Source organism: Brassica oleracea, chromosome C9 (assembly GCF_000695525.1).
Source record: "Brassica oleracea var. oleracea cultivar TO1000 chromosome C9, BOL, whole genome shotgun sequence".
Taxonomy (NCBI): domain Eukaryota; kingdom Viridiplantae; phylum Streptophyta; class Magnoliopsida; order Brassicales; family Brassicaceae; genus Brassica; species Brassica oleracea.
This window is the reverse complement of record NC_027756.1, coordinates 31,627,680-31,642,066: the sequence shown is the minus strand read 5'-3', so window position 1 is coordinate 31,642,066 and position 14,387 is coordinate 31,627,680. Positions and strand designations below refer to the sequence as shown.

General features: G+C 34.5%; 1 protein-coding gene and 1 long non-coding RNA gene across 12 annotated transcripts; one reads left to right on the top strand and one right to left on the bottom strand.

The window, feature by feature from the left end:
• The first annotated feature begins 7,858 nt into the window (after nucleotides 1-7,858).
• LOC106312884 lies at nucleotides 7,859-10,275 on the top strand. Of its 11 annotated transcripts, XR_001264257.1 has the most exons (9): nucleotides 7,859-8,034; nucleotides 8,141-8,264; nucleotides 8,377-8,485; nucleotides 8,573-8,693; nucleotides 8,818-8,852; nucleotides 8,935-8,993; nucleotides 9,099-9,356; nucleotides 9,431-9,756; nucleotides 9,844-10,275. It is a non-coding gene; the product is annotated as an uncharacterized LOC106312884 (long non-coding RNA). The 11 variants fall into 11 exon arrangements; XR_001264256.1 differs by lacking the exon at nucleotides 8,377-8,485; XR_001264253.1 differs by having other exon boundaries at nucleotides 8,377-8,693.
• Nucleotides 10,276-13,345: 3,070 nt separating this feature from the next.
• Nucleotides 13,346-13,933, bottom strand: LOC106314793. Its single transcript, XM_013752613.1, has one exon. The coding sequence runs from the start codon at nucleotides 13,931-13,933 to the stop codon at nucleotides 13,346-13,348; it is 588 nt and encodes a 195-aa protein (XP_013608067.1).
• Between the last annotated feature and the right edge of the window lie 454 nt (nucleotides 13,934-14,387).

The window sequence follows — 14,387 nt, the reverse complement described above, 5'->3', positions numbered from 1 at the left end:
TCCGCTGCGAATAATCAGGAATATACGAAACCTTAAGATCTAGATTTGGTTCAGTATTTACATGAGATTCTAGGCAAACTAAATTTATAGGTTGATTTATAAATTGTTATAAACCGGTATGAGTTCCAACATCAACCCCTTTTCTTTATCAAACATTATATAATTTCGGTCACATCACTATTTTACTTTAAAAAAATTAGATAGAAAATAAATTATATACATAATCCGAGGCGGAGACAGATTTTGTTTATCTTATATATTAAAACAGAAGTCACAACCTTTTTTGATTTTTTAAAGTTAGACCATCTTTAGAAAATTTATTTGATGTATATTTATGTTATCCTAACAATAAAACTAATTCCTACTAATTATCATAAAATATTCCATATATATCACAATTAAAAGATTTTCCACATCCTAATTTAACTACACCGAATATTTACTTCCTACCGATGCTCCATATACGAACATTTTTATATGACTTAAGAAAACAAGATTATAATTTCTTTATCATAACTATATTGTTAAAATTAAGCATTTATAGCTAGATTCATATGTAGATATGTACAATATCATTTTATTAAGACTATACTAAGTTTAAACCAAACCTATGCTAACCACGTATGGATTATCGTAGTTTTATGCGTTGCACGTATGGATTAGAAAAATCATTCTACAACCCTCAGTTTACCAAACTATATTTCTTTAGTTTATACGAGAATTTTGAAATGGACCGTTATCACAATTGCATTATTTATTAAGATATTCTAAATTGCATTCTGCATAAAAATCTTGATGATTCTAACAACTATTTAACTGAAAACCTATATTTCATTTTACTAACTACTCTTTCAATGAAAATATCTGTGATTTTATATAAAATCTCAGTGATTCTAACAACTTTAATAAATCATAATTCCTATATCTTTATATTTTCAAGATATACCTATTACAAATATAAGATACTAATTCCTTTTTGAAATAACTTAATTAGGATTAATAGTGTGTCTTGCTTTTTAATAAATTTTAATTTAAATATTCATTATTTATAAATACAGATAAATAACTAAAATAATAGAATAATTTTATGAAAACCATATATAACTATAATAGGATTTTGCGAGTTGTTCCATCAAACTTATAAATTACTAGGTAACCCTGCTTTATTTTCATAAATATAAAATTAAATTTATTTTAAATAACATAAATTTTGGTATAAAATATTATATAAAAAAGTAAAATCTAAAATATATTTAAAATTAAATATACTTATATATGAATTAAAATCGATCATCATATTATATAATCATACTATTAAAAAAAACCTGATAGAAATTATATAATTTTATTTTCTACACCAAAAGAGAACTATCAACTCATCTCAAATTTTGATTTCCGAAAATATATTTCTATACAAAGTAGAAAACAATTTAAAGTATCATGTATTAATAACATGTTAATTAACTATATAATACATTTATACAAAAACTAAAAATGATAACACATTTCAAGCTTTTATATCTATAAACAAATTTTTTTGAATAGAACCAAACATAATAAAATTTCAAAAATTAATCATGCATTTTGAAGGAAAAGGTCAAAACATAATAAGCTTAGATTTAAATTAATTATTAAAACATACAAATTATTAACACAATACTAAATTAATTAAATTAAAAATTTGTCAAATAAAATATATCATTTTGATTGGTTTAAATGTTATTATACCAAAATGAAAAATACCCGTATGCACGCATTTTCTACATATTTTCCATATTTTCTATTTACATTCATAGCAACCAATATCCTAAATATAGGAACCGTCTCATCTATAAATAACCAAGTGTGTATCATTCACTTCACGAGAATCAGATATAACTAAAATTTAAAGAGAAGAGAGAAACATGTACTTGATCCAATATGTTTTTTTTTTCACTTCTACTCAGGACAACCACTGTTGTTTTTTAATTCCTGCATAATGCTTTTAGTTTTTCTTTTTAGTTGTATATAATGCTTTAGAGCTTTTTCAATGGCAGTAGAAACTTCTTTAATGTTCCAAGGATTCACAAGAAGTTCTCCAACACCAAGCGACTGTCCAACACCCGATGGGAACTTCATACAAAAATTATTGGTATATTAGATTTAAAAATTAATTTCAGACAATAAAAAGAAGAAATTTTAAAAGTTGTATCAAAATAATTTACCTCACTTAGAATTCGTTTAATATTTAAAACAAACCAAAAAAAATAAATAGATAATAAGAAATTACATATACAAGTGACAGCGTAAAACTGCTGTTTAATAAGATAAATATATAAACTATAACATTGTTTAAATAAATAAAAACATAAATACATTTGAAATATGGCTACTGATTAATAAATATGCCACTAATGATGTAATTTTTTTTTTTGATTTACATATAACTCAAACCAACACTGTCCTAGTTAGTATTTAAATTTCTAAGAGTTAGAAAATATTGGATACTTAAGTTTTTTAGTATTTAAATTTAGATCATTTGAATAAACAGATGATATATGGTGGTTTACTTATATTATTACGTTTATGGTGGTTTACTTATATTATTACGTTTTGTGCAGAAACAGGTATTATGTTTAATATCGTATTAGGTGTCGGACCCAATTTCGATTGGGCCTGAATAAGTCAGGCCGTGCGACCTACGAAAAAGCTCAACCGAAGCTAGCAAGCTCGGATCGATTTGAAGAGCCGGAGATCGTCGGGAAGTTGAGAGAAACAAGGGATCGATCCGTTATAAAAGAAGATCGACATAAATAAGGGAGGGACATAGAGAAAACCCTAGAGAGAGCTTAACACACACACATCAACCTCATTTCACTTCACTTTAAGTCTTTTCTCTTATCGATCTAGTTTGTAACATCGGATCTCGTTTATCTAATTGTATTCAATCTTATTCATCAATAAAATCCATCTTTGCCTATTGGAATCTGATTACATCGTTGTGTTCTAAAGATATCGTTGCCCACATCATCTTTTCTTCTCCAAATTAAACTCTTAATCACTATTAAATATTTAGTGTATATTTTAGGATCTACATTTTGGCGCCGACTGTGGGTAAGATAAACGAAAAACGTATTTGCTAAGAAACCGATCTAAGTTTCCTAAGCGCGACCATGGATCGCAATCAAACCTTTGGAACCGTGCAATCAAGAATCAGTGACGTCGATATTGCCAGACCTGACTCAAGAACCGAAACCCTACCCATTGGACCGACGGGTACTGACGGAACGATCGAAACGATCCAGACGCATCGGACCCCTTCAACTGGAACCTCAACTCAAGATCGAGCGTCAAGCGTCAGATCGGACCTCGGTACCAGATCGAACCTCGATACCAGATCGGACTTCGGTTCCCGATCAAACCGGAGCTCGAGTCTGGAATCACCCCGGAGAAAGGCAGCCCACCGACGACCTAACCCGAACTCAACCGACGAGACCAATATCTCCGACTCCTCTAGCTCAAACCCGAGAGGAAGTGACCGAGCTTCGAGGAATGATCTCGACATTTATCGATAAATCTCGAAACCAAGAGATCGCCTATCGAACCATTGCTAATCGAATATATCAGGCCGAACGGGAACTCGCGGAGCACCGAGCTAGCGCCGGAGAAATAAATCAACTGCCGTCCAGCCCACCAAGGGGAATGCCAAATTCTCTAAATCACGTAGCTTTCAGCACTCTGGAGTTCCCAAGCGCTCGATCCGGACGCTACGTGCGAGAAAACTAGCAACAAACTTCGCAGCAAGGCATGGCCTACCGAAGCTTGAGCTACAGCGGACTAGCCGAAATAAAGACCGGTCTACAAGGTCTACAGACTACGCCGATCCAGCTGCAAAACAGGTACACGAAAAGACCTGGGGAGCCAAGAACGCGAACTCCACTGCTGGGCCATCCAACCTCCGAAAACCAGGTTCCACCCGTTACGGTTACTTTCCAACAAACTGGATTCGTTGATCCAATAGGACAAGCCCGAGGATACGGCCCCGTGGACCCATCGACATAGATCCTAAAAGCAAAGACTACAGGATCCATAATGAAACCGAAACATTCCAGAATTACATCGAAAGAAACGATGCTGAGCTCAAAAGGATACACACCATCGTGCATATGGCGACGACCTCAGTACCCGACATAGATATGGTTATCGAAGAGACCAGAAGGACTCCGTTCAAAAATCGAATCGCCAGCGTAAGATTACACCACAAGGGGGAAATTGAAATTCCTCGAGTATTCTGGAAACACAGACCCCAAAGCTCATGTACCAGCCTTCCGACTAGCAATTTCGAGAGCGAACCTCAACAATGACGAAAAAGAGGCTGGTTACTGTCGCTTCTTCGCCGAAAATCTTACCGGGGCCGCCCTTAAGTGGTTCGCTGGCCTGGAGGAAAACTCAATCGACAACTTCACCCAGCTAGTGTCAATGTTCCTTAAACAATATTCAGTTTTCATAGAATCAAGGGTTACCGAGGCAGATCTCTGGAATCTCAAGCAAGCACCCTTCGAACCGTTGAGAGAGTACATAAACAAGTTCAGAGAAATCAAAGCCAAGATTTCACATCCGAACAAAGTCGTGGCCTTGGCAGCACTAAAGAACGGCGTCTGGTTCTCATCCAAATTCAGAGAAGAAATGGCGGTCCGAGCACCCATTTCGCTGGACGATGCCCTACACGGAGCCTCCTACTTCGCGACCCATGAAGAAGAGGTAGCCGCTTTAAAAGAACAGTACAGCGTGAACAAAAGTAACGCTGCCAAAAAGACTAATGTCCCTAAAGAACCAGCTACTAAAAGACAGCACTCCTAAGCGATGAACAACTCGCCGCAAAACAAATCATCGACTTATGATCACAACAAATTTTGTGCCTTCCATAATCGGAAGGGTCATTCGACCGAGGAACGTCGAGCAGCACTTCGCAGTCAAAGCTAAAGAAACCAGCGAAGATATCGAAGAAGAAGAAGCGCCAACAACTCCAAAAGCCAACCGGAAAACTAAAGGCTCTTCAAATAAAAAAAAATAGAGAAACCGAGCTTGAATCACCAAGCTCTACACCTCCAGCACCAAATAAAAGAGTCTACATGATTTCATGGGGACCAAAACGCGATGCCCCCAACAGTATCGAAGGTCAGACCAAAGGAAAAGTGTGCACTGATATCACGGTAGCGATCCGAAGCTTAGAAAACCTCGATAGAGACCCCCATCCCTAATACAATCCAAATAAGAGGAGTCACTTCAGGAAAATCCCCAACCTCAAGCGAAAGCATAAGATGACCAAAATCTGGGAAGTCCTAGAGAGACCAATCGCCCCACAAACTTAGAAAAAAGACAACACACAAATGTTTAATCGCGACCTGTCTGGGGGAAAGAAACAATACCAACTAGCACCGACCAAAAGATGGAATTTCCCGGCTTACGACAAAAAAAAATGAATCGACTTCATATACGGGGGCTCTAAATTCTGCAACTCAGTCAACTCGATCAAAGCATACCAACGAAGAGCCGAGAACAACGTAGGAATCAGAGAGCCCCTATCAGGTCCCGACCACGAAATAACATTCGATGAGAACGAAACTGCAGATCTCGACAAGCCACACGACGACGCCCTTGTAATACGACTTGACGTCGGCGGCTGTGAACTATCTCGGGTCATGATCGACACGGGAAGCTCAGCCGACGTCCTCTTCTACGACGCGTTCGAAAGGATGGGATTTACCAAAGCCCTCCTCAAGCAAGAACGAACCCGATTAATCGGATTCGCAGGAGAAACCACTTACTCCCTCGGGTTAATCGAGCTCGCCGTGACTGCCGGAGGAGTCAGAAAAATCGTCGAGTTCATCGTAATAGAACATCCAGCCCTGTTTAACGCAATCCTTGGAAGACCTTGGCTGTACAGCTTGAAGGCAGTTCCTTCAACCTATCACCAATGCCTGAAGTTCCCAGCACCAAAAGGGATTGAAACTATCAAAGGAAGTCAGAAAAGCTCCAGAACTTGCTACCTCACAAGCTTTAAATATATCGAGTCACATCCCTAATCGACACTTAAAACCCGAATAAATGTACACACATACACGAACAACAGAATAACGACCCTACCTTTGGGGAAACAATCGAATTACGTTATGACTTGATCCCTCGTCGAGGGTACATAGGCAACTCACAACACGAGTTCAGTCGCCCACCAACCACAAAGTTCGAAAGATGTATACCGCAACCCACTCCGGTCAACACTTGAAGTATGCTAGCACGACAACATCGACCTCGAACTAAAAGTCAAGCAACCATCTTTGTCCCAAATTTGTACCATACCAACATTTTAAATGAAAATCCAAGTTTGGTTCATAACACATCGTATTCATTAGATATCCCCTATCCAAAAAGTACAACCCCTCGAAACTCAAAAACGACTGGCTGCAAACCGAGACCCTGATCAAGTCTTCGGGCACAGTCAGTCCCGCCATAAACGCGGAAAAGCTCACTAACAAAATATTTTGTTACACCAAACACGCGTCGATAAAGTATCTACGACAACTCGACCCACGGCCTCAAAAGACTGGCCCAAATAAAAAAAACACAAAGAGATAACTCAAGAACTCGCAGTTCCTTTTCTTTATTGAAACAATAATGCAACAAAAACAGAAGGGAAAAACAAATGCAAAACGCAAATCCCTAAAACTACGTGCAAAAATTGGATTGAAGCAAACCATGTCTTTCCTATTTGCCCGAAGAAAAGAGATTGGGAGAAAAATGTTGGACCTAATTCGGTCAACACTTCGATTGGGCCTGAATAAGTCAGTCCGTGCGACCTACGAAAAAGCCCAATCGAAGCTAGCAAGCCCGAATCGATTTGAAGAGTCGGAGATCGCGGGGAAGTTGAGAGAAACACGGGATCGATCAGTTATAAAAGAAGATCGACAGAAATAAGGGAGGGACACAGAGAAAACCCTAAAGAGAGCTTAACACACACATCGACCTCATTTTACTTCGCTTTAAGTCTTTTTTTTTATCGATCTTGTTTGTAACATCAGATCTCGTTTCTCTTATTGTATTCAATCTTATTCATCAATAAAATATATGTTTGCCTACTGGAATTTGATTACATCGTTGTATTCTAAATGTATCGTTGTCCACATCATCTTTTCTTTTACAAATTAAACTCTCGATCACTATTAAATACTTAGTGTAAATTGTATGATCTACACTATGTATGACATACGCATGGCGCACTAATATAGTAGATGTATTTAAACTTATCGAACAAGAAAGTTCTGCATCATAATTAATCAATTAAACGGTTTTGTTTGGACAGTTTATTTAAATATATGACCTCCAAATTGAATATTCTGTAAATATATGACCTCCAAATTGAATATTCTGATGATGGAGCGGAAGAGACTTTTCAACCAATATTTTCACCCAACTTGAATAAGCAGAGATAAATGAAGGAATATCAGCTCACGAAGTAGGCAAATCGAATATGACACACAGTTTTTCTGGCTCTCCAATGTCTCCAAGTCTATCATTCAAACTTATGGGATGCTTAGGATTCTACCAAAGAAAAGAACGGTAATGGTTAAAAATTATATAAATTTATAATTGATGTCTAAATTTGAAATGAATTAAATAAAACCGATAAGAAGCACCAATTTGCAGCAGTTAAAAGATTGACAATATGATATTAAAAGAATGAATTTACATAATCCAACAATAATAAAAATGAGATATACTCCATGGAGAGGGATGCCACCTCTGCCAAATATTTAGCACCAATCAAACTGACACATCAGTAAAATAATTTGTTTTTTTACAACCTTATTGACTTAATTTTTTCCTATCCGCACGAATCTCATCGTCTCCTGCAAATTTACAAAGGTTTTTTACTCATTTAGTTGCATTAATTAATTCAACGCTATGACCTTCCGATTCCTTTTCTCCAACTCATTCCCTACTGATGTAAATATATAGTGATGGCGGTGAAGTTCAATCCCTAATCGTAACTGTTGGGTATCTCCTATTTAGATTTCAAATTTTTTTGTTTCCTTTTGAGTTTTGATCTTTGAAGAAATTTGTAGTCTTTGACACTAAATTCCACTGTCTTTTTTTCACTCAGGTACTAGTGCTATCCGAAGTTGGTGGGCTCAACGAAAGCTTCACCCTTTCTGAATAAATGGCGACTCCTTTAGGCCGACTGCAGGAAATTGGTTAAAAGGGGCTCAAGTCCTGGAGCACAGAAGGTATCAACAATGGCGTATGAATCAGAAACCGTGAAATTGTTGAATCTATAATATATATATGCTATCAATAAAAAATCTTCACATCGCCTCTTTTTCTTTTATTTGCTTCAAGGATTTGAAATTGTGAAAGCATGTTTTGTGACGCGGTGGACTCTCCTTTAGTTGATGTCTATTCCATTTACTCATAACTCTACATCTATTGTATTCTTGGGAACACGAAGGTCAAAATATTGATGAATGTGGAAGTTTGATAAAGGAAAATTAGTAACATCGTATAGTTTGTGATCTTCTTTTTGATCTGACAATAGTTGGTCGAAACTTTTTCATGGAAGCTCTTATGTCTTTGGGGGAAGATAATGGCTCTGGAGGAGTCTTTCGCTGCATGTTTAGCGGAACGAACCGGGAAAAGTCGTGTCTTCAACATTCTTTGTAAGCAATTATGTATTTTTAAATCCTTTGCAGATTTGACGTGCTTGTGTTTTGGGTTAGTCTTATTTTTTTATGAGCCATTGATATAAGCTTCTCACTCTGTTTTGTTTCTGCTTGGATTCAGGGCATTGTTGGATTTGATATTTATCTAGCAGCGAGGTGTGTTCGTGGCTGCGATAAATTTTTGGTTGTTTCTGTTGTACACTGAATTTGACATATGTGAGTGTTTTGATCTTGACAGGAAATCAAGAAAATGTAGAAATTCAGTTTGTGGATTACATATATCATGCACTTGATCCGGTTAGTGTTTCCTTCTCTTCAGTTTGTCAGTTGGAGAGATCTGCATCTAAGTCATGTATCAAATTCATGTTTACCATGTTCTCATGTATTGAGTTTTGAGTTTAGGATGATGAACGACACCAACCAAATCAGAAGTAGAGCTGATCAGGCATGTCATTTGTTCTGAAGCAATTTAGCATCACTTTTGGATCGTCGAATAATCACCGCTTTGTTTTTGCGTACTATCTCAAACCTGACATAGATTCTATGAAATTTTTTTTTGAAGTTATTCTATATCTATCATATTTGTTTCTAACTGTTTAATAAGGTCTTGAAAGTCCATTACCACAAAACAAAAATTTATAATGGACCCCTGATTTCAAGGTAAAGTAAATTACAAAATCTTATCTTCCTTTGAATTATATGTATGTTTAATGTTCGACCGATATTTTTTGCAGTTATGGGCTCTCCAACAAGAAAATCCGGCATTGAGTATACTCTCAAGAAGCTACTGCAGCTTACCACAAACGAAGAGGCCTTCGATGCTCTCAAAACCAAGACTGTTGACTTGGTCTTAACTGCTCATTCTACTCAATTTGTTCCAAATGTTTTGAAGATCTGTAGAACTCTTCCAAGTCCCTGATACTTTAATTCTTGTGACTTTGTTTTGTTGATGTGTTTTGTAAGACTGTTATCAGGATTCGTGATGGTTTGGCACAGTTATATGCGAAAGACACTGCTCTTATTGATAAACAAGAACTCGATGAAGATCTGCAACATAAAGGTATATGCTAACAAAGAACTCTACAAAGGCTTTTATTGAATATCCACTGAAGTCTAAAACAGTAAAACTCTGTTTTTGTTGCACAAGATTCAAGTTGCTTTCCGCACGGATGAAATCCAAAGAACTCCACCTGCACAACAAGATGAAATGAGAGCGGCTTTGAGCTACTACCATGAGACAACCTGGAAATGAGTTCTGAAGTTCTTGAAGCGTGTTCCTACAGCTCTGAAGAACATTGGAATTAATTAGTGTTCCTTACGATGCACCTCTTATTCAAATCTATTCCTTGGATGGGTGGAGACTGTGATGGTACACTCTTAATTCTTTCTTTTCTTGAACATTTGCTAAATCCAGAATCTGGTGTGATGTATGCTTACTAGGTTCGAGGTGGGGAATCCATACACTCATTAACCTTTACTTTTTGCAATTTAAATTTGAAGAGTCTCATAACGGCTTTATGTGTCAATGACTGACTGCTAAAGTCTTTTATAACTGATACTGAATCACAACTTCTTCATATATGAATACTAGGAGGTTTCAGGCGCAGTTATAATAATTTTTCAAGTATTTTTTTTTTTAATTTTAATTGATATTATATATAATTAGTTTTAGATAGTAATTTTATTAGTTTAAAAGTTAAAACTATAAAGCCAATAATTTTAAATTTTTAAATTTGGTCTAACTATTTTAAATTTAAATTTATTTAGATTTAGTTAACTATTAGGAAAAAACCAATTTGTATTTTGCTTGAAAGATTGTAAGCTTGAAAGATTGTATAGTAGTTACTGTGTAATGTGTTTTCGACTAATTCACAAACCTTAGAAAAAGCATTTTAAGGATGACGGTTTCATGTACAATCAAATACAAATCAAATAATTCACTATGTATAGTAAAAATCACAAGGTATGATTACTGAAAAAGCAAAGGAAATGATACTCACATAACCGAAAATAACAACATGGAAAGGGTTCCAAATGTAGCAAATCATAAATGATTCCGAAAATATAAAGGAGTTAGAGCACAATGTCTAAGACACACGACAATGGTTTTGTAATTGCCAAAAAGATTCACTCCTTTCTAATATCATTGCTTCCTTTTTTCCTTAAGACAAAGGGCTTTCAGAAAATGCAGTTTGTGATATATACATAATAGCAAAGTGTCACCAAGAAAAGAGACAACTACTCCAAATACACAGCTTCTTAGTGAACTAATTTCTTGAAATTGAATAATTACTCCAATTACAAGACACATTTATACAAATCACAAGAATTTATGAACTCTATAAGTAGCAAACAAACAGTGCGATTTGTAACAAGATCCCAAGAGAAATAAAGGAGACAACACAACGTAAAAACATTACTTCTCAACAGAGAGAAAAAGATTTTAAAAACATTTTTTTTATCTCTGAATCAACTTTGATAAACCCATAGATATTATTAAAAATCATAAAATAGGAAATCAGAAGTCTAAACAAAATACTAATCCTACATGATAACTAAATGGACATCAACATCATAAAAATAGACTAAAATATAATTCGAACCTAGAGATAACTTTTTCTCATTCATTATGTTTGTTGCACTATTCTTCTTTTATAGCCATATAAACTACACTTAAAAAAATATGCCTACATGTAGTAACATTACACTCTCAAAATTAATAAAATAATTAAAATTTACATGCATAAACACTTATGAATAGAATAAATTATTAAATTAATGTTACAGAAAAGAGAAACAAAACAACAACATTAAATACAGAGTAAATCAAAAAGAAAACAAAAAACATACATAATATATTTCCAGAAAATTAAAATATATAAGTTGGGTGTGGCGCATAAAAATCTCTACTATTTAGGCTAATTTTAGCATTTTTAGAGTATATTTTAAATGATATTTTTCAGGTAAACAACATAAAACACTAAACTACCTGAATGAAAACATTGTCTATGAAAGAAGAACAGTGCAACAAACATAATGAATGAGAGAAAGCTATCTCTAGGCTCAAATTATATTTTAATATATTTTTATGATGTTGATGTCAATTTAGTTATCATGTTCAAAAATTTAAAGAATCATATTTATAAATAAAAACTATAATTGAGTAAAAATTAAACAAAAAATAATTATCGCAAAAAGAATTTTGATGTCTACTCTAAATGTATTGTACAATTTATATCAAAATAAATTAACATTTATGTCCAAAAATATGTCAAAAACATACAAAATTTGTATATACTAAAGAAAATGAAACATTGTAGCTTGTGGTGTGTAGCACTGAAACAGATCATCATATACTATCAATCTAAAAAGAATTAAAATATGTTTATGGTTTTTGATTTGGCTTAGTAAATCGCACTACAAATAACATTTTTTTAAAAAACTATTACCTCCGAGTTATCATATATATATATATATATATATATATATATATATATATATATAATTTTTTCCATCATTTACTTATAATATTATACCAAATAAGTTTGTGTAAAGAACAGTTTAAGTCAGAGCATCACCATTCAATGCATTTTATGTAAAATTTAGGAAATTTCTAATTTGCTTTCTCAAACTCCAACTCCATCTTGAGTTGTTTAATCATTAACTTGAGAGCCTAAAATAATAATGGAAACATGTTTCAATTCTAACATACAAATAACATTACCAGGTTATATATTTTCTAATCTTCTGTAATATTAAACATGGAATCATTCATATTGAAATCTCCTACACATAGTAGCGAATCCAAACTGATTTCTGACTGGGTGCACACAGTATAAATTTACGAATGATAATATGTGTTTATATAAAATTAGGCTAAGAAACACACTATTTTTGAAAATATTATGGGTGTATGTGCATACCCTCTCTCCTCACTAGCTTCGTCCCTGCCTACACATATCACATTTCTTACAATTACTTATTTACAAAATAAAAAATACCAAACAAATTTTAGTATTGAAAATAAACTATAGTTTCAAAATGTAATGATTTATCCAATCATTTTTATTAGTCATCAAACTTTACAAATATTTAAGTATTCAAAATTATTCCACATTTATGAATATATGTATAGATATATATGTATATGAAATGAAGGTTATTTACCTATCCTTTCAATAATAGTTTAAAATTAAAATCAGATGATGTATAAACAGATATATTGTACATAAAAGTAATATAAAATATTAAAAATATGAGTACTAAAAGATTAATAGAAAAATTAACTATGTTAACATCTTAATATATATTAAATATAAATTAATGCTATTTAAAAAAAAATTATAATCTTTCAAAACATTTTTTCTGATTTGTAAAAAATTGTATTAAAACAAATTAATGATAAAACTTTGATGTTTAAACTTAACATTAAAATATATAAATTTTATAGACAACCAAACCGTGCGTAGCGCGGTAAAATCTCTAGCTAGATATTAATGATTTTTTTTTTTTTTTTTGACGTCAAAAGGCTATTCTATTACTCAAACTTGAGGTGGCCTGGGTAACCAGACCGGAATAGAACAACCAACAAAGTGTAACTCTCTACGGAAAGATCTAGCAGTCTTAGCTAAAAAATCTGCAGTCTGATTCTACGCCCGTGGAACGTAAGTGATGTTGAAGTCCGGGAAGCAGATTTGTAGCGTCTCTATTCTCTCCAATTCCGTCGCAAAGCTTGGCCACGCCTGGGGATCCTTAACCATAGCAATCAGTTCCTTACAGTCTGTCCCAAAGCTCTGGCAGGTCGAGTTCTCCATCGCCCACCGCAGCGCCCACCGCAGTGCTTCTACCTCCGAATGCAAGGCCGATTCCCGTCGAGGGAAGTTTTTTGTCCCCATAAGCTGAATATTCCCAGAGCTATCTCTCCATGTCCATCCACATCCACTGAAGTTAGCTGAAAGAGTCCAAGATCCATCTAATAGACAAATATTTCCCAAACATGCGGCTTGGGGTTCCTCATTCATAGTGTCATGTGTCACAGCTTGTGCCACTTCGTTAGCCTCAAACCATGCATGGCATTCACTCTCAGCATGTCTAAACAGTTCCAGAGGATCTCTATCTATTCCTCTGAAGAGTTTTTCATTTCTAGCTTTCCAAATGAACCATATTATCCAGGGATAAGGATCCCTATCTTGCTCTGGCTCCATGATACTATTTTTCCTCCAGAACAGATAATCCATGTTTGTGTAGACGCTCGATACCGGAAAAATATTTGGGCATGTCGGAGTTGAAGATAAAGACCATACTTGACGGGCTGGTGGGCATTCAAAGATTGCATGTGTGACAGTCTCCTCTGCTTCTCCACATCTTGGGCAATAGTTGTCGCACCTCATATTACGTCTAATTAAATTCCTCGTTACATATTACGTCTAATTAAATTCCATATTACGTCTAATTAAATTCTTCGTTACTGCCACATGACCAGTTAACAACTGCCATATAAGATGACATATCTTCGTAGGAGCCTTCAATTTCCACGCAAATGCCTGAAGCTTTGTAATAGTTGGCTCCAAAACTTATTAATGATGTATTTACAAGAGAGAAAAACGTTAGTTAAATAAAAGACAAATTTCACATATGAATTAATATAAAGATACGAAAGATGATTTACCAAAACTGACAATTTGATACTTG

Excerpts from the sequence above, each read along its gene's own strand:
- LOC106314793 (XM_013752613.1), bottom strand. The coding sequence starts at position 13,933 with ATGGATTATCTGTTCTGGAGGAAAAATAGTATCATGGAGCCAGAGCAA.